The 19,583-nt window shown below is 47.0% G+C and overlaps 1 protein-coding gene across 2 annotated transcripts; it reads left to right on the top strand.

Moving 5' to 3' along the window:
- The first annotated feature begins 852 nt into the window (after positions 1-852).
- Positions 853-19,497, top strand: CDKL1 (cyclin dependent kinase like 1). 2 transcript variants are annotated; one of them, XM_085297870.1, is made up of 9 exons: positions 853-1,064; positions 6,191-6,312; positions 9,798-9,870; positions 11,225-11,315; positions 12,095-12,295; positions 15,135-15,217; positions 16,099-16,155; positions 17,011-17,166; positions 18,382-19,497. In XM_085297870.1, exons 1-9 carry the CDS (start codon positions 897-899, stop codon positions 18,481-18,483), a joined length of 1,053 nt encoding a protein of 350 aa, XP_085153996.1. In that variant the 5' UTR covers positions 853-896; the 3' UTR covers positions 18,484-19,497. The 2 variants fall into 2 exon arrangements, with proteins under 2 accessions (XP_085153996.1, XP_085153995.1); XM_085297869.1 differs by having other exon boundaries at positions 18,376-19,497.
- The last annotated feature ends 86 nt before the right edge of the window (positions 19,498-19,583 follow it).

Below are 19,583 nucleotides of genomic sequence, written 5' to 3'. Positions count from 1 at the left end.
GACTTTGAATCGGGGGCTGACCTGCTATTTGGCCTCTCCCACAGTGGCGTAGCCCTTGGACCCCTGCGGAGCTCCTCAGCRGCCGTCCGCAGAGTCGGCTCGCGGCGTCCGCCGGGCGCTTCCGCGGCGAGTCCTGACCGATCCAGGGAGATCGCAGCAGGACAGCTGTGCCAAGGGACACATTTGCCATAGAAATGAAAGGGTGAAGGGTGTCCGTAAAATGCACAGCAGACGGAACCGAAAGGAGACAGCCTGTGTGACATCTAAAACTTGAAGGGAATCTGCATCCCAGAGGGATGTTGCTTGGGGAAAAAAAATAAATAAATAAGCAGCCTGAWCTTTTGCCCTGAGTAGAAATCAGAAGATGCCTCGGACGGGGACTGGGGAYGCGGACGTACGGTGACCTTATCCCAAAACGCTGCGGGGCGTAGGGCGGCCGCACCGATCCGCGCTCCTCCGGATCTGCTGGAAGCGATCGCCACCTCGGAAGGCCGCCTTCATCACGGTACGGGGAAGCGAATAAGCGGCCGCGGACACAAACAGGTGCGTGAGGGTGACGGGTGGGACGGCTCGCTGACCCCGGGAGGGAGCCGCTGCTGGCAAAGGAGCGGGGAGGAAGCGCTGCCCTCCTCCTTCTCCTCCTCCTCCTCCTCCTCCTCCTCGGAGCCCGGCGGGGCGCCATGGAAACCCGGGGGCGCGGGCGCGACGCGAGCAGGGGCGAGGACACAAAATGGCGCCGCGCCAGCAGCGCTGCGGCCGCCGGCGGCTCCTCGGCCGCGGGGCGGCGGCGCTGCGCGGCCGGCGGGGACCCCGCGGAGCCGGGGCGAGGCGGGGCCGGCGGGGCGGCGGAGGCGCGGGGCAGCCGCGCGGCTGAGGCGGCGCGGGGGAGCCGCGCCATGGAGCGGTACGAGAAGCTGGGCAAGGTCGGGGAGGGCTCCTACGGCGTCGTCTTCAAGTGCCGCAACAAGGACACGGGCCAGGTCGTGGCCATCAAGAAGTTCCTGGAGTCCGAGGAGGACCCGGCGATCAGGAAGATCGCCCTGCGGGAGATCCACATGCTGAAGGTGCTGCGCCGGCGCCCCGCGAGGGACGAGCGTGGGGAAGGGGCGCGAGGGACCCCGCGAAGGGAAGGGGGCCGAGGGCGCCGCGCAGGGAGCGGGCGTGAGGCGGCGGCGCGAGGCRGCGGGACCCGCCGCCGCCCGCGGAGGGTCCGCCGTGAGCTGGGAGAGCCTGGGCGAGGCGGGAGAAGCCCAGGAGAAGGAGGACGACGGATGGGGACTCGGAGCCTCGAGCCTCCAGAGCYGGGCGGTGTAGCCGTAGCTTCGTGTCCGGCACGGATTTTCCCGCACTTTTCCGTGGAGCACTTCTCCAACCTCCTGGCGGCCTCGTGTACGCTCTCCGTCGCCGCAGCGTCCTGCGGCAGGGAGTCCCACGGCTGTGTGACAACAAATACATCTTTTTATTTGTTATAAACCTGCTGCTGGGTGACGCCACGCGGTGCCCCCGGGCGTGTGGCAGGAGAAATGGGAAGAGTTGTTCCCTTTGCACATCCTCCGGATGATCCGGGATTTTAGAGACCTCTGTTACCTCCCCATCTTCAGTTATCTCTCCTTTTTTCTTTTTTTTTCTCTGTGAAAGAGTCACAGCTTTAAACGCTTTAAACTGATTAAAGGCCAGTATTTACAATAGGTGGGGACACTGTAAACTTTAATGATTTCCAGTGAAAAGGCCTGTTTGCAAGAGACATGCACCTCAAACGGACACAATCCACTTTTAGGCAGTCAAGAATTTAGGATTTTGGAGTTAACAAAGCCCTGCAGAAATCTGCAGAGAAAGATGTTCCCTTTTATTTAAACCTCCTTTCCCAGAATTTGCAGTCGCTCGGTCCCTGATTTCTGGGCGATGTTGTGCCCAGGCGCCGCTGCGTTTGGGGTCTGTGCTGCAGCAGGTGGTTCCTTGCGCTCCATGTGCGTTTCCATTTGCTTGCTGGCAACCTGTTCCCAGATTTGCAGTTAACTGAATGTTTTCAGCAGGTTATGATGTTACTGAAACTTGTTTTGGTCTAAAACTCCTTTTTGCTTTTGCCTTGCCTTTTATTGAGCATTTATATATAAGTAAATTGTGTAAGTGTTATTGTCAAAAGAATATGAGGGCCCGATCCCTCACCTGCTGCAGAGAAAGGCAAAMTAAGCATTGATTTCATGGTTGAGATCCCAGAAGAGCCATCATATAGGAAAAAAAACACATACTTGATTTTTTGACAGATTTTGGGGGAGAAGRTAGGTAGGTTTTTGTCCTATCTAAAGCAAACAGAAGACGTTTAGCTGTGTCTTTTAAGTCAACAAAGATGACTTAAAATCATGCTTGAGATGCATTAAGAATTAAATGATTATTAAAGATTTGAAAAGGAAAATAACCATTGCAGAAGACGCTTGTAATGAAGATGGTRAATGCATCATCTTTAAGGCCAAAAAGCCCGCACAACTGTGGCTGACCATGGCAAGATCAGTGCTGGGGCGGTGTTGATTTTAGCAAGTGGAGACCTGCTTGACTATCTTTTCAACTTTTTCTGRGTAAATAGTAACAGTTTGTTTGTTTGTTTGTCCAGGTTGTTTCCTGCCTTAGGCAACAAGTAAGCGTTTGTAAAAGATTTAGTGAGATTGTGTTTCATCAGTAGAAAATGTAGGGCCTGATAATTTATTATTCTGCCAAGTAAATACCTTGTAGACAAAGGGCTCTGTGGCCAGGAGCCATGGAAGCAGGGTGGGAGATGCGGAGCGGTGAAATGCCAGCACCCCATTTGATCCGGATTCCCTAGGAGGGTCTGGAAAGCCGTGAAAACAGAGTTAGTCTTGGTGTAAACCCCTCAGTGACAGTGGAAACCTGAGGCCTGCTGTTTTCAGCAGGGTGAATTTTAAATGCCGCAGGCATAACGCGGTACAGAGAACCTTGGTTCACGAAACCGTCTGTGGTKGCACCTGCAGCATCCTGCAGTGGCAAGTTCCACCGGTTAGTAATGTGTAGTGAGAAAAAGATGCTTTTTGGTTGTCTTAGACCTGCTGCTAAATAAGGTCTTGTGAGATCCTCTAGTTCATGTATTGGGAGAGAGTGAAGAATCGATTCTTGCTCGCCTTCCCTTATCRCTTGGGATCTCGCATTCTTCTCTCAGGTCCCAGGCACTAGTTTTCAGGATGGGGAGAAGCGAAGCTCGTATGGAGATTGACATAGTTCTTTGCTCCRAGATTGCAAAGAAGATGGGAGAAAAATTCAATGCTGTGCTCATAAATGACATGGAAAATAGACCTGCTCCCTGTCACCTGAGCGTGGGAGTCTTTGTAGTTACAGGGTAAAGCCGATACAGCCCATCTGGTGTGCCTGCAGAAGGAGACGCAAAGCCTCGTCACCCAGGCTGAGGACAGGGAGGAGAAGGCCACCCTGGTGCTGCCAGCAAGCGGCAAATGGCAGCATTGATAGCCTTGGAAACGCTGCCCTGCCAGACAGGGACGCTAGGGTCCCTGCAGAGTTACGGCAGCTTTGTGTGCGTGGCTGTGCACAAGAGCCACAGCCTCGGTGAACCGACCGCCTGGAGGGCCCCGGGCGCAGAGGCTGGCCGTGAGCCCTGTGTCTCCCAGGCACAGCCTGTTCCACCCTTCACCCTCAGAGGTTTTCCAGAGATCTCCTATTACTGTTAGGCTTTCTTCTGGCCTTACATCAGTTGGCGATTACTTCGTCSTCACCTATCTGTGAAAGGGGGATCTGAGCGCTGCAGAGGTGGTCTCTGCTGCCTCCTTCCTGCTGGCAGGCTCAGCAGTGCCCGGCATTTTGTCCGTGCGCTGGCAGGGAGAGCTGCCGAGAAGGACGGGGGAATCGGCCCCTTGTTACCCAGGGTACCCGCTGGCAGCACAGCTTGCTCTCGGGTGTCTCTGCGTTACCAGTGATCCCTGAGAACATTATACACCAGTGCACATAGGGCATGGAAAAGGGAGGAACCGCTTCATGCAGTTTCGTGAGGAGCTGCTGGAAGGGTGAGGGAAAGGGCCCTATCAGCAGCTTCCTGACTTTCTTGGTGGAGTCTGAACTGGTAGACTGGACTTTGTGTAGTGCTGCRCATGGCAAGTAGGTGCTTTGCTCCATGTGTGTGTTTAATATGTKGTAAGTTGTGTGGTGCAGACACAAATCCTGTGTGATTGAAAGTTGAGAGAGAGAWACTGCACGTTTGGATAGTAATAGCCACTGTGATTTAAGAGATGGGGCAGTGGCAGYCAGATCTTACATGGTCTTTCTTGTACGTACGTGGATTTCCATTTCAGAAACTGCAGGGGAATCTTTTCCCTACTAGTACTCCACTCTGGATCTCTACTTTACTGTATAGCAGCTTCTCAGGCAGACTGCTCTGACATGCCAGCCCATCGTGGCTTCTGAAGCCTGCTGCAAGTTTACATGCCATTTTTGCGATCTAAGCCTGTGAACCTGGCGGTTCATGGTTTTCTGGGGAGATCTGCAGTCATTGCTGGGATTTTCAGCAGTCTTGCAGGCTGTTCTCTGTATCTGACCATCTCTTGCAAAGTAGGTAGGGAAATGATCAGAAAGGAGACACTGCTAGGCAAATATCAAGCTTTAGAGGGATTACAAGCCTCCTCCGTTGTGGTTAAATATCTTAACTAATAACCCTGCCTTGGGAACTGGGAATGCACAGAGGAAATCTGCCAGTAACACAAGATTGGGAGACATGGCCAGGGCAGAGAAACTTATCCTGAGAGTCAGGSCCTCTAGCACTGTCCAGGGGCCTTGTAGTAGATTGGGAAGTTACTTAGGACAAATACCCATCRTGGGGGAGTGAGGAAGTTGTCAGAAGATCTTATGTTTAGCCTAGGTATGATCCAGATGARTATGACAAGGCGATCGGATCTTTGATGCTGGCGCATGGTTTACATGGTGYGGGAAGGAGCCCCAGCCCTGCAGAGGGACTGAAGGAATGAGACATGTTTGTGGTAAGAGATGCTGTTTAGAAAGATCAGCTCCTTGCAGCTAGTCTGTGGTTTGYCGGACTGGAATAGCCAGTTAAGTTGTGGTTTTCAGCATTTCTTTACCTTGGGATTAACAACGAGCTTTCCCTAGCAGCTGCATTCCCTAGTTGAGGGTCCTTACAGTTTTCTCCAGGCTTGACCTGCTCCGCTACCTTCTCCTTTGCAGGCTTTTCCAGATTGCTCAGAAGCACATTAGAAGATGGCATTAGTGTAACTCCTAGGCAATGCCCTTTCCAGTCTCCTTRCTCAGAAATGTGTTTGTTCCAAAGCCTCAGTCAGGCAAGGCTCTCATGGATACAAGTCCCTGCAAGCACAGGGGATGGTGACATTAGTCATCTGAAAAAAAAAGGGAAAAAAAAGACAGTGTTCCTGAGTTGGGTCTGGCTTTTCTTTGTTTCCTTTTTTTCCTTTGTTTTTTTCCTTTGTTTTTTACTGTATTGTATCCCTTGRTTAAAGCTGCTCTCCAAGTCCTCCCATAAAATGTAGAGAAAAGAGTAAAAAATTAGAAACTCCAGTAACTTCCATCCTCACCTCTTGCGGGGGATGTCCAAAACCCAGCTGTGCTTGGGTTCTACGAATGGTAAGAATTTGTCTGARGTCCCCAGGAGAGGAAGCCCTGGTATGAGCTTGTGAAGTGGTTTGAGAGGAAGAAGAGGAAGCGACAATAAAAATTTTCCTAAATAACCCCTCCAYATTCCAACGATGAGCTGGTGGAGCTGAAACTGCATGCTTTACTTGTGCTCATCCAACATTGGTTTCCCGTGTGTGTTCAGCTGTTAGGGGCYCTTGCAGTGTGCGATTTCCCAAGCTGTTCTCCAGGGAGAGCTGGTTTTCAYTGTGGTGCAGTCAAAGGCTGGATTCGTACAGCAAAAGGCGCTGCCGGAATAGCTGTGGGCACCGCGATGAATTCTTTATCTATGAGCATCTTTTCTAAGAGGCACTTGCTGAAGCCAAGCTGACTTGTGGTCCACCATCAGTTCCTAAAATAACTACCACCACAGGCTGGGCTGTAGCTGAGCTGCTGCTTCGCATTGTGCTGTGTTCGTAGAAAAGGTTTCCGCTCTATTAAATGAGACGCTTGTGGATAAAAGCGCTGTATCCCCCTCCCCTCCCCTGTACCCCCCAGTGCAGTAACTAACCAGTCCATCCATTGTGTGTTACAGCAACTGAAACACCCCAACCTGGTCAATCTGCTGGAAGTGTTCAGGAGGAAGCGAAAGCTGCACCTGGTCTTTGAATACTGCGACCACACAGTTCTCCATGAGCTGGACAGGCACCCGCAGGGGTGAGTGGCCTGTGTCTCACTGGGAGCTTTTGAGAAAAGGAGTTGTGGAGTGTCGGTGGGAACCTCTTGCTACTCTGCAGAGTTTTCAGAGGAATCTCATTAATAGCAAGCGAGGTGTCTCAGGACTCGCTCTGTTACTCTTGTTTAGCAATGACATCCAAAAGAATTGCCTAAGAGGCTGCGTGTGCTCCTGCGCGGTGCTGCTCACCAAGGAGATTGGAGCACTGAGCCTGAGCATTTGGGTGATCTTTGCCTGGCTTGAAGGGAGCAAACCCAAAGGGCTTTAGAGGACCTTATGTCCAACGGCAAAGAGTGTAAGGCTGCTTGGAAGGGCAAGTGGCCTGGGGGCATGCAGCCCTGCTTCCTGCTGCCCCTCGGGTGTGTTGCCAGTCACTGTGGCAGGGTCACACCGTGGACATGGCGGATTGGCAGACGGGGGAGGTTGGTCTGGTTTCCAGCTGACGCCTGTCCTGTGCTCACTGCAGAGCCTGCCTTTTCGGCAGCTCCTGGGTGCRCTCCCTTAAGGGAGGGGGATCATCGCATGGGGCTGGTTTGGACCTTCATAGCGTTTTGTAAGGGAGAAGAAGCAACAGAGCCCCATCACACAGGCTGTCACCCAGCCCAATGCAGAGCACTAGAAGCAGCTTTGTAGGCCTGGTTTGGCATTCAGATGTAGTTCTGACTGTTAGAAGGCTGTTCTGTTCCCTTCTGCAATGCTCTGACCTCGTGTTTAGAGCCAGGCTGAGGGCTGGGCTGGATGAGGCTTTGCTGCTGGAGTTCTGATGCTCTTTGTGACCATGTTCTCTTTAGACAAATTAAAAGGAAAGGGCTGGATGGGTAAAGGTCAGCTCTGCATGCAGCAGTAAAGGTTTAGGTTTGATAGCRTGAAAACTTCTGAGCAATTGGGGCATTTTAAATCCTGACTGGAGCTAGCTGGAAAGAATGGGGAATCTTTTACTGGCAAATTTTAAGCAAACATCTCTTATGAAAGGGCTAGGCGTGTGGATAGGGAGATGGACCAGGCAGTCCCTAAAGTCTCTTTCTTACTCTGTGCTTGTAAGATGATAACGCTTTAAGAACCTCAATAACAACTCCAGAGAGCAACAATCTCTTGCTCAGTGTATTATTTTCGGTTTAGTTTCCTGGTGTCTCAGCACTCGCCTTTGCTTGGGTCTGTCAGACTCTTGCTCTGGCATCCTGCATTACATCACTGCATGCCATATCCTTACATGGGACTTTTCTGAGCAGGAATATGCACAGAGCCAGTGTTGTAAAYACACAGTGATCATGCCTCCGGGATCTGCTGGCTGTATGGAGAAGAAATAGCATCTCTGCAATGCTCCCCAGCAGCGCTGATGTCAGGACATCAAGCAGTTCTGAGTGAAGGCCCAGTTCTTTACATTCCACCTGTACAAGATTTCTGGCAAGAAAGAGAGGATGTGTCTGGGACAGCGTCATCCTTGGTTCTTGCAGTTTTGCTATTGCTTCCAAACTGAAGTCACTAGGCCCAGTGAGTGGGATGTGTGAACTCTTCTGATCTTGATGCCAGGGTGATCAAGCACCCAAAACTTACACAAACTGTGTGCTGATATGCCTGGCATGGTCCATGTGGCAGAGTAGTGACTTCTAGCCGCTGGCTGCACTAAGGAGTGTGCGTTGGCTAGCTGGGGCTACCAGACTAAGCACTATGCCTGCACCTCCAGGGACAATCCCAGTGAACTCCCAGAAGGTCAGAGATCCTCCCCTTTAAACAGGCATTTGCACAAAGTGTGAGCTATATGAGCAGAAGGAAAGCATTCTCCAGGGCAGGATTTGTTTTTTTGACACGTTATAAATGATACTCCCACTAAATATATCATCCCTAATTATTCACAGTGACTTGGTGCCATGGAAATGTTCAGTATAAGTTCATAGATCATTTTACAGGCCTTGGAGCTAAATGAATTGCATGTGGGAGTCTAATTAGGGATTGAGTAAACAAGAGCCTGTTACTCTTTCTCCCTCATGTACAGCTCTAGAAGGAGAATGGAATACGCTGATAGCATGTTTCTTTGTGAGCTGGTGAGCAACTTCCACCTCAGAGCAGTTTRAGACTGTTCACCTGGAACTGAGACAGGTTGAATAACCCCTCCTTGGGGAAAAGGTTCACGTTTGCTTTCCACTCATTCAGAGCAACCTCAATGTGAACAACTRATATCTGGTTGCATACTTTGCTTTTGATCTTTGCTGCTGCAGATGGTCTGGTCTTTTGTGACCAGGACTAAGACAGGTGGGCACATGCCTTTTGGCACCAGGTTTCCAGGGCATTTGACCAACTTCATCCCTTTTATCAGGCTGTCAGTGCAGCACTCTCATCATCCTAGAGCATTTCTGCAAACAAACTTGTGTTGTACCAGCAAGAGTACAAGAGTCTTAAAGAAAAAGCTAGGGCTCTTGCATTTTGCTTTGTYTTGTTTTCTTTACAATGGATCAAAAGGTTTGAAGCATTAAACAAATGAAACAAAATTGGATTTGAGCTTGAAAATGCCAAGAATGTCACCTCTGCCTTTCCTGTGATTGTTGAAGACCTTTACAAATGGGCAAAGACCTTTAGGAACTGTTGCGCAGTAATTGAGGGGGAGAGGAGGCTGGATCTTTAACAGAGATTTCTTTCTCTGAAGTGTTTGCCAGCCAGCAAAGGGAGAGGAGATGCAAACCAAAGCAGGGCTTTAGACTGCTGTAGGAACATCCTTTCCCTTCCCATGTAGTCACCTTTCCGCTCTGGACAATGAATGACAGGACAGTGTTGCAAGTCAGAGCCCCACCTATACTGCAAGTACTCTACTACCTCCAGGTCTCTGAGCAGATGTAGAGGGCCATAGCCTATTGGGATCTCAGGAGGATTAATGGTGCAAGGAAATGGAGATGTTAAGCACAGCCACAAGGCAGGAGTTGACATGGACTCGCATGCGTTGATGTGTTGCCACCAATTAGTAGACCTCAGGCTGGCTGTGACTGAGTTGTACCAAACCCTGCCATGCTCTCAGCAGCCATAAATCCTYATATTTGGTTGTGTTAACTTTGATTGCATTTCAGTGGTGCTGGAAGCTGAAGCTTCTGGGATGCTTGGAGAGTAATCTTGTAGGAGAGCTTTGCATTTTCCAAAGGGCTCTGTAGAGGTGCAGGTACAGAGCTCRGCTGCAGCTTGTGAACAAGGAAAAGCCACAAACAACCTCTGTTAGCAGCAGCCTGGTGTGACTTTTCTCTGTTTCCCTGCAATGGGCAAGCAGTAAACTGAGGRTTATTGTGTTTCTTGTAACCTGTTTATAGCAAGGAAAGGCTGCTAGGGTTCGTTTTGTGGGTCTTGGCTGACTTGCTCCCTGTTTTGCTCGGAGACCCCTCTATGATCTTCTGGCACTCAAAGGCAGCCTCCTCCTCCTCCTTTCTTTTGTAATAATAAAGTTACTTTGACTGACTAAAATGAAAATGTCTTTTTTTTAAAACAGCGTGCCAGAGCATCTCGTGAAGAGCATAACCTGGCAGACTCTCCAAGCTGTAAACTTCTGCCATAAACATAACGTAAGTCCTCTAAATAGCACTGAAGAGTGCTGCAACATGGCTTTGAAAGAGATGCAGATTCTGTTGCTGTTTTCCCATTTACACAGCTTTCATGGGAAAAAGTCAGATGAAATTTCTCATTTTTARTAGAAAATACATATCTGAACTGTTAGCATGTGTCTGCAGTAGCTGTATCTATCATGCAAGTCCCCTGGGTTTGCTGTCAAGGAATGATTTACACTAATGACTATAGGTCAGCTTCCAGACTGARCCGGAGTATATCTTTTTATGTTCTCTGTCATCCATCACAGCTGAAGTTGCAGAAAACTGGTATCACATCTGATCAAGAAAGAGCTGAGCGAGCTCCTGCTGATTTCACAGAAAATCCTTCTGTTAACAGTCAGGCATTGAGTCAGGTCACTGGTTAAAACTTTGCAAAACTTAAGTGCACTAAAACAAATCTTACAACCTCCTATGCTTTCTAGAGGGAGGTGTGAGCTCTGTGCATGGCAAAAAAAATGTGTAGAAAGCTATGGGAATGCTTTAAGAAGCAGGGAAGGAAAGGAGCATTTGGAAGAAGTTCTTTAGGCAATTTTAACTGTGATGCTTTGTTTTTGTTTATGAGCCAAGGCTTGAGATTTAAGAGGCAGGCAGCAGATCGCTTTGGAATGGATGTTTCGTCTTTGCTGGAAGAATTATGTGTGCCTGAGCCACAGGAACTTGGCCATAGGTCTGTCCTGCTTCCAGCATTTGTTGTTTTGTTTCTTTTTTTCTGTTCCCCTTCTCAGTCTGAAAGATTTAATGGAGTTTTAAAGCTGAAGGGACAATTAGATGTTGTAGTCTGACCTGCTGTAGATCACAGGTAATGGGGTTTTATGCAGCTGCCCTTTTCTAGGACTTAGTGACTTTGGTTAACAAGCAGCATTTCAGTCCTTAGCAGAAGATACAATAATTTACCACCAACTCAGCCAGGAAAGTCCTGGGTGTTCACAGGATCTTAGGCAATGGCAGGACAGGGATGAGGTAAGCTGGACCTTGGGGATCTCAGTAGAGCACACCTTCCACATAAAGGCGAAAGAAATTAAGGTCTCTGATGGTTTGATCAACAGAAACTCTTTGTCAGGCCCAGATCTAATGCTGAAGCCTCCGCAGTGTCTCATTTCAAAGGTGGGTTATAGGCAAAGTAGCTGTGATGCCCAGCAGGACATGGCTTTAGCTGCTGTAAGAAATCYTTTCATCTTCTCTTCCAGCAGCAGTGATTGCCTGGTGAAGATTCATGGCACAATTTTCAAGGGGTATATGGCTGTATTAAGAGGTTGTTTATCAAGGGACCAGGTTAAATACTTGCTTTTAACCTTGTTTTTCCTATTTCCAGTGCATCCACAGGGATGTAAAGCCAGAAAATATCCTGATAACAAAGCACTCGGTCATCAAACTTTGTGACTTTGGATTTGCTCGCATACTGAGTGAGTGCTCACTAGCTACTTACATGGATTGTTGCACATGAAAGTTCAAATGAAGTGTAGGAGGAGGCTCTCAAGTCCCAATAAATACTCGCTTGTCTTTGTGTGATGCATGTGTAAATCATCCTGTTTAAGGGCTGGCTTGTTTCCACAGAGAAGCTCTGCTAAAGGCTTTGGAGGTGCCAGGGCAGAGATCCTCAAACCAGCTTAAAGGGACCTAACTTGGACACTGAGGCCAATTCCCTCTGTAAACGAACTGCTTCTGAGCGCTCCGCTGGGGCAGCTAAATTGCTGGTGGTGCCAGAGCAGGTAGATGCAGGTTGGCTTGGGTATCTCCTCACTGCCCTGCAGTCACTTACGTAATGCTGGAGCCACAGCTGGAGCTCCCTGGCAGGAGGGACCCCTTTGGCAGAAGGCACCGTCTCTGCAAACAACGGCTTCACATTTTCCATCATTGTAAACTCCTTAAATTTCCCTTTAGCTCTTGTTCAGACAAGTCACATGAGGTTTGAGAATCAATGCTGGCTGACGCAGGGTCCCACTGCAGCACTCTGCATATTTTCATTTCAAGAAAAACACGGTTTTGATTTTTGCCAGATCATAAGTGTTTCCCAAGTTGGGTTCTGCTGGTGGCCAGTGACTCATCCTGTTCCTGTAGCTATTGCCTGCCCAGGAGGTGCTSTTGTTGCTATCCCAGCATGTGTAAAGACTGATGGCAGCTCTTCTGCATCGTTCTGATTCCATATTCCTGTTTGTTTCTCTCCTTCTTGGCCCCAACCTAGCTGGGCCGAGTGATTATTACACAGACTATGTGGCTACCAGATGGTACCGCTCTCCAGAGTTACTCGTGGGAGATACCCAGTATGGACCTCCTGTGGATGTGTGGGCGATAGGCTGTGTCTTTGCAGAGCTGTTGTCTGGGGTGCCCCTGTGGCCTGGCAAATCTGACGTAGACCAGCTGTACCTCATCCGGAGAACCCTGGGTAAGTGTCTGCTCTGCACCGGTCAGGCCTGTCTGTACGCGCTCTGGGTGTGCAGTGAGCCGCCTCTCCCTTACGCGGGCTGGAATGCAGCACACAGTCATGTTACCCTGTCACTTCTGAAACCAGACCTCATCTCCTCTAAGCTACATTTGATACTGTTGTCAGTGCACTGGTTGGGCTTTGGGGCCTGAAAGATATATTTCTGTAACTGAGGAAATACTGACTGTACAGAGAGACTGCAGAGAGCTTCCCAGCTGCCTGTATCCGAGCGCCCTGCCTGGGGACTGACAACAGAGAATTAGCTCTCAGAGAATGGAGAAGGTGGAATCCCTCTTCGTGTCCAGTACTCCTGGGGGCCAAGGGGAGAACAGCACCTCTCTGGTGACACTGGACGTTCCTGATTCCTTTGGTGGGACTAGAGCTTAGCGAGGAGTAGTCTCCTCTGTGGTGGGAGCTGGGATTAGCCAGGAAGAGCTCCTTTCAGCAGGAGGTGAATTTACATTGTGGATTTCWCCCTGTAGTAGCTGTTGGCTTTATTCAAGGAGTTACTGTCTGTAAGTGGGAGCTGGGTTTTCCCAGCAGGTCTTGTATGTGCATATCTTTTAGGAGACTGTGTAGTTGGAGTAACAGATGGTGCTTAGTTTCTTTGCAGGATTTAGAGAGAAGTTGGCATCCACCTGGGAGGTGACTTCTTCAGAAAAAGATCTGTGGGGTAGAATTGGTTTCATGCTGCAGCAGAAAGGCATGGAGTGGACAAGGCTGTATAAGTAGGGTTATCGCCTGCAAGCTGCCTGAAATGGCCCTTCTGCTCCATTTAGCCTCTGGAAAGCTGGATATGGTCCTGGGCAGTGCAGTTTAAGAAAGATGCGAAGTGTGTTTGACCACTGGAGGCCCTTCTTGGTCCCTTTGACTGCCAGGCCTGGGGGGAGCACAGAAACACCGGCCTGGCCAGGCTGGGGGGGTGGATGCGACAGCTCTTGCAGAAGGGAGTGATGAGCAATTGGTGGGTCCAGCACAGATAGAAGAATGTGCCTGATTTAGAAAGGGCCAAAGACATTTTGGTAAATGTGTGAAAGACCCAGGGTATTTTTTAGGGTTTGGTATCAAGCAAAGTGGTCCCTGCCTCTGGATAAGGAATACTTGGATTTAGTTCATCACAGCTTTGGAGGCAGTCTCATAAACATTGCAGGTGTCTATCGATGGCTGTGCAYTTGGTAAAGATAGTGTGAACATGAAAAGGTTTGAGTCTCCCACCTGTTTCCCACCTGTTTATTCACCAAGGAATTATAGGAGTCACTATGGATTTGGAACAGAGACTAAGCAATTTAGAAAACTATAAAGGCAACTAATGGCTTTAAACAAATAACCTCTTTAACTAGAACTTAGTTAAACCTTAATTGTTTCATCTTCCAAAATAGATTTGAGCAAATGTTAGTTGGGTTATAATTTATTTTTAATTATAGGGTTTCAGACAGAAGAAATTCCCTTTTAATCCAGGTGATGGACGGAGGCACAGTTTATAGAGCAAAGCTTCTTCCTCAAAGCTGTAAAATTTTGGTGGCTTTGTTACTGCAGTGGCYCTTTTGTTATGGATTTGGTTTTAACATTTTGCTTGCTTTGAGCTGCTCTCTTGTAGGCCTCTGAGTTTCAAAAAAGGGCTGTGAAACTGCATTGGAGAAAAGCAACAGCCTGTTCCAGCTCGTGCTGCATTTTAGCCCTTTTCTGTACAGTGTCTTCAGCAGTACASAAAAAGAATTTCCCTCAAAATGAGTTAAATTTTAATAAGGCTGGAACAATTGTGGTTAGCCTGTCTCCTTCCAGTAGTTGGAACAGAAAAGACTGTTTAGGTGGCCAGGCTGCCTCTCAGGAACCCTTTGCCAATGCTGAAACACTGCGCTAGTATGGAGAGTGCAGCTGGCAGAGCCCTGCTCACCCTCCCAGTGAACAAAGCGTGCCAGCAAAGCATGCCCACGCTGCCACGCGGCCACATCCAAAATAAACAGTGGCTCCTGCCAGTTACTCATCAGAGCCTTGGGCTGGTCCATCATGTTGGATGAGAGCAAGAGAGAGAGTTGTTGGTTTTGTCTTGCTAACTGCTTTGGGATGRATGCCTGGCTGAAGCTGGGTGCTGTGGCCTGGTTGGAGTTTCAGATCCTCCTAAGTGTTTGCACAGCACCCTCTAGCTCTGATGCTGAGACACATTTCTGCTCTCACAGTGCAGAACCCACTCTCAGACTCAGCCAACATGCAGTACAGATGCTGGCACAGAGCAAATCTGTCTGTGAAACAAAGTGCTTTTTTTCCACCTCCTTATTTAGTGTGACCCATGTTTTTCTACTTCTTTTTGCCTGTGCAAATCTGAATTTGCAGTCCCCATATAATGCAGTGACAGGGTCTAGGCATTTGGGTGAGGAGATGTACAGCAGTATKTATTTTTCAAGGCTTTCACCTATGGTGACCACAGTTCTTGATGGCCATTCTGCTGCACAGCATGGAAACCAAGAAGCTAGGAGTGGAAGGAACACAGTAGCTGGGTATTCRTGCTCCAAAACCTGCTCCCCGCAGCTGAATTTCTGTGAGCTCTGTGGTATAATGCCTGGGCACTTGTGATTGCAGGCCTTGGAGCTGTGTGGCCTTGCCTTTCATTCAACACTTTTACAAGGCTGTGGAATCACTGAAATCCAAGATGATTAGTTTTCACAAATGAATGCTTCATCAGCTTATTTGATGATATTCCATTTGTTTAGAAGTTCTCTCCAATGGCATCAGCCTTGTTGTAGTATAGACTTGTTCAAGAACAGCAAATTAATCTAATTTTGCTTTTTATTCTTGGTCAAAGGGGATCTTATTCCCAGGCACCAGCAAGTATTCAGCACCAACCAGTTCTTCAATGGGGTAAGAATTCCAGACCCAGAGGACATGGTAAGAGCTCCCTCCAGACATGTTCCGTTGAGCCTAGCGTTAACCAGCAATGTGTTTGCAGTGTTAAGGAGACATGGTGCTTGGACAGAGAAGTGTTCCTGCTTCTGTTTCCCCAGAATATGCAGACAAAGCTATTCTCACATCCTTTTGTGTGCTGTCACATTTAAGGAGTAACTGAGTGAAGCGTAGACCATTTCCATGACTTTAAAACCCTGCTGCAAGCATCTAAGACCCAGTGGTTCTGGCACAGCCAAAATATCCTCTTCTAGCTAGTTACTATTCCGTGTGAAAGAACCTCTGCTCCAAAGGGTTTGTGCTAGTGCAAATGGCAAGCAACAAACACAGATGTTATGTCCTCCACGGAGAATCCTAGAGCCTGATCCCACAAAACCATAAGCATATGTTTAATTTTAAACAGAAGAGTAGTTCCTTTCAGTTTAAAGATTAAGGATATGCCTTTGTAAGCTTGGGAGCTTTGGAACTAGAGCTGAGAAAGCCTCACTAGTTCAGCTGGTCCCATCCTCCACMGTGCAGAATTCTTCCCTACTCAAAAGCTTTGCCCACCCCTCTACTGAGCCCGCATCCACTGGAATATATTTTGGAGCTAGGTGAACCCCTCTCATGACTTTTTGTAACTGATATCCTGTGTAAAAGCAATCAAACAAATCCTTAACTTCTGCTCCTCTTCTCTYGTTCTGGTGACACAGTAGCCAACCTAACTGTCTACACCAATGCCATGCAATTCTGCTCTAAGCACASAAAATGACAGGTGCATTTTGTGATGTACAGCTCATGTTTTGTGATGTACAGATCATGTTGCTATGGAAAGCTTTATACCCTGAAAAACTTGTCAATGCAACTGTACTTTTTTTTTTTCCCAGGAGCCATTAGAAATGAAATTCCCTAATATTTCATACCCTGCATTAGCTCTCATGAAGGTAAGCAAACAACAGCTCTGCATTGAGGCTCAGCCAATGATTCTGCTTATCCATCTATTTTGCTTACCCAGGTAGTGGATGGGTAAGATTTGGGTACCARATGATCAGAGATTCTTAGAAAAACAGAGCTAGAAGGTACCTGGAGAGGACTTTTAATCCACTCCTTTCTTTGAATCACATGCAGCACTATGTATACCATTTCTAATGAGTGTTTGTCTAATCTTAAGTACCTTTGATAATGGAGAATCTCACAATGAATACTCCAGATCCTCAAAATCCTTGCTGTAAGAAGGGTTTTCCCAAACCTTCTCGTTGCAGTTTGAGACCATCCTTTTTATCCTCTTTACTGTGGAGATGGAAAATAAATTATTCTCTTACTGAGGTGCAGAGACTGGAAACTGTGAGGATGGATACAAATTAGGTACTATTAGCTTTAGGTGGCGTTAGATACCGTTAGCTGCTCTGAGCACTGGAACAACGCAGCTAGTGATACAGAGGATTCCCCTTTTAAGAAAGCTGTTCTAGCTCAAATGAAAGTTATGGGCTTAACTGTTTTTTAATAGTTGATGGTTTGATGGTTTACTGCACCATACAATCGTAACTGTCRCTCTAGCCTCAATTTCAGTTATTGCTCTGTGTCAGAAATGGGAATTGTTCAGTATTAGCTGCTTAATTAGCCACTTTGCTTTGCAAGCTTCATGCTGACTCTTAAAAGTCAGATTCCTAGAATTCATTAACAAACAAACTAGCACATGTATCTGTGCAGATGATACTTGCTGGCTGTTTTGAGTAGATGGAATTGTGCAGACCTTTTAACAAATGTTCTGTGTGTTCTTTTACTTCATCTTTTCTAAGGGTTGCCTTCATATGGACCCTGCAGAGAGGCAGACGTGTGAGCAGTTACTGCAGCATCCCTACTTTGACAGCATTAGGGAAGCAGGAGATCTGGGGAAAGAACATGAAAAAGCGTCTCGGAAACCAGCCAGGCTGACTCGGAAGCACGTGCCAGGGGTAATATTTTGTAGTAGCTTTTAATATCCCGTGCCTAAGGATGGGAGGTGTTTTCTTGTTGGTTCCCAACGAGTGGGCTCATGCTGACAATTAAAGGTGAGATAGAGCTATTGCATCAAAATGATCTTAATTTTAGCCCACTAAAAATCCAGGCACCAGCAAGTATTCAGCACCAACCAATTCTTCAGTGGGGTAAGAATTCCAGACCCAGAGGACATGGTAAGAGCTCCCTCCAGACATACTCCGCTGAGCCTAGCGTTAACCAGCAATGTGTTTGCAGTGTTAAGGAGACATGGTGCTTGGACAGAGAAGTGTTCCTGCTTCTGTTTCCCCAGAGAGAAATCCAGGTTAAAGAGTAGCTCAGTACAAACTGAATTCTAGATTGCAGCTATATTGAGTCACTGGGCAYATTGAGAGCTATGTGAAAAATCAGGTTTATCTAGGAATCTGCCTTCCTGACAAATCATAGCAGGATAGCTGGCCAAAGTGGACGTACGACCAGTTTAACTTGGAATTCTTTGGGATATTTTAATACTTTCGGATCCCAAACTAGTAAAATGGCAAAAATGCCCAGTTCCATTTGTGACAGATGATAGGATCACACCCATCATTCTGGGAGTGGATGTTAGCCCCTGGGATGTGCACATCTGTGGCTTCAAGCTTGATTACTCCACTTCATTGTACCGAGGGTGGGCAGTTACTGAGTTCCAGCTGTTACACAACAAAGTGGGTGTTTCTGTGACTGAAGCTGCCAAGCAAATATCTCCCTCTCGTTTCAGTCTTTCCAGACTCCAGCCCAAGGCTTCTAGTCCTGCCTTACAATGATAGGCATTCAGGAGTTCTCCTTTCTGCCAGTGATCAAAATTCCCCATGACAGCTATAAAAATGAACTGGTAACATGCAGGGAAATTGGAAGATGGAGAACTGCTGAAGCATATAAATTCTTAGATCAAACTGACTCACCCCCTCYGTATCTGTGACATAGGATGATTTTGCCCTGGACTACTGGAAGAATTACTCTTAATAAGCTATTCTGGTTGCAGTCCAGTTGTAAAGCACAAGTAAGTGCACACCAGATTCATGACTCTTAATTTGAAAAGTGCAGAATTACAGTGTGAGTAGTTTTATAGCTTATATTCCTTTCTGTAAAATGAMATGCATGCTTTATTCTCATTTCAAAGTAATACAGACATATAATTTCTGCTTTAGTTACAGTATCTGCCTCAGTTAACCAGTAGTAATGTTCWACCAGCTTTGGACAGCAAGAAGTACTTCTGCAAAACAAGGAAATCAAACTACCATTTCCCTAACATCTAACTGGATGGCAAAAGAGTAAGAACTATTTATTGTTCAAAGTTCAAGTCATTCAGAGTTTATAAAAGGAGAGTATGTGGTCAAAAACTAAATCAATATACATTATGATAAATACTAAAGCAGTCTGTAATGTTATGTATTCTGGGCCACTAATGGAAGGAAAGTGATGCAGAGAAAGAACTCCGTGTTAGTCAGTGTTCTGTGTACAAAGGAAAATACATTTGTTTTGCTTTAATTCATGATTACTGGTTCAGAATTACTGTAAACCAGTGTTTACRGTGTGAATTTAACATCTCTTATCTATTGCTTGTATTTGACTTGGCAGCAGAACTGCTGCTATGMCAAATAAATTAGTCTGAGATTCTTGCAGTGTCAGAACAGTAATATTGTTTTAGACTGTATTGTACAGTGCTAAGTAAATGATCCTGCAGGGAACTATAAACCTACTGTTCTACTCCACATGTGAGTAGAAGATAGGTATGTTGTSTTTTTAGAGCCAAGCCTGAAGACAGGCTGCCTAACTGGTCCAGTTATGAACCTGCTGAAATAGCACTGCTTTAAAGATACATCTGTGTTGTGTACTTCATTTCTATAGCACAAGGTATTAAAAGTATTGCAGTGACTTAGACTTGATGGAAGTTTGAACAGGCGTCATTACCAGACAGGGAACATATAGTTAATACAACCTATTGTTTCTTTAGTCTTTTCAGAGTTSTCCTGCTTGTTTCTTCCATGTATTACGAGGTTATTTTTATTTGCTATTTTGGTCAACAGTGAAATCACCTGCCAACAGTGTTACAGAAATTGTTTTCATCAAAAACAATTCATGAAAAATAAATTGTAACATTAGCCAGACACAGGCAGGAATTCTTCCTAAGTATATGTATTAGAAAGAATCTCGCAGGTTTTGTAATTTCAAGATGTAATATTGTGTTGGTTTTGAATAAAGTAAGTGTAGCTTGTTTTTCCAATTTACTGGACGTCTTTTGGTATCTTCAACACATCACTGTATAAAGTCTTAACACTGGGCAAGGAACATCCTCTTCCTGCTTGAACCTAGACCAAAATTTTTTCCTTCCCAGTTTCAGTGGGACAGATRCCCT

The sequence above is a fragment of the Rhea americana genome, unplaced genomic scaffold (genome assembly GCF_003343005.1).
Source record: "Rhea americana isolate MKP2758 unplaced genomic scaffold, rheAme1 scaffold_131, whole genome shotgun sequence".
NCBI lineage: Eukaryota > Metazoa > Chordata > Aves > Rheiformes > Rheidae > Rhea > Rhea americana.
The sequence above is the reverse complement of the archived record's forward strand: the minus strand, read 5'-3'. Positions and strand labels throughout refer to the sequence as shown.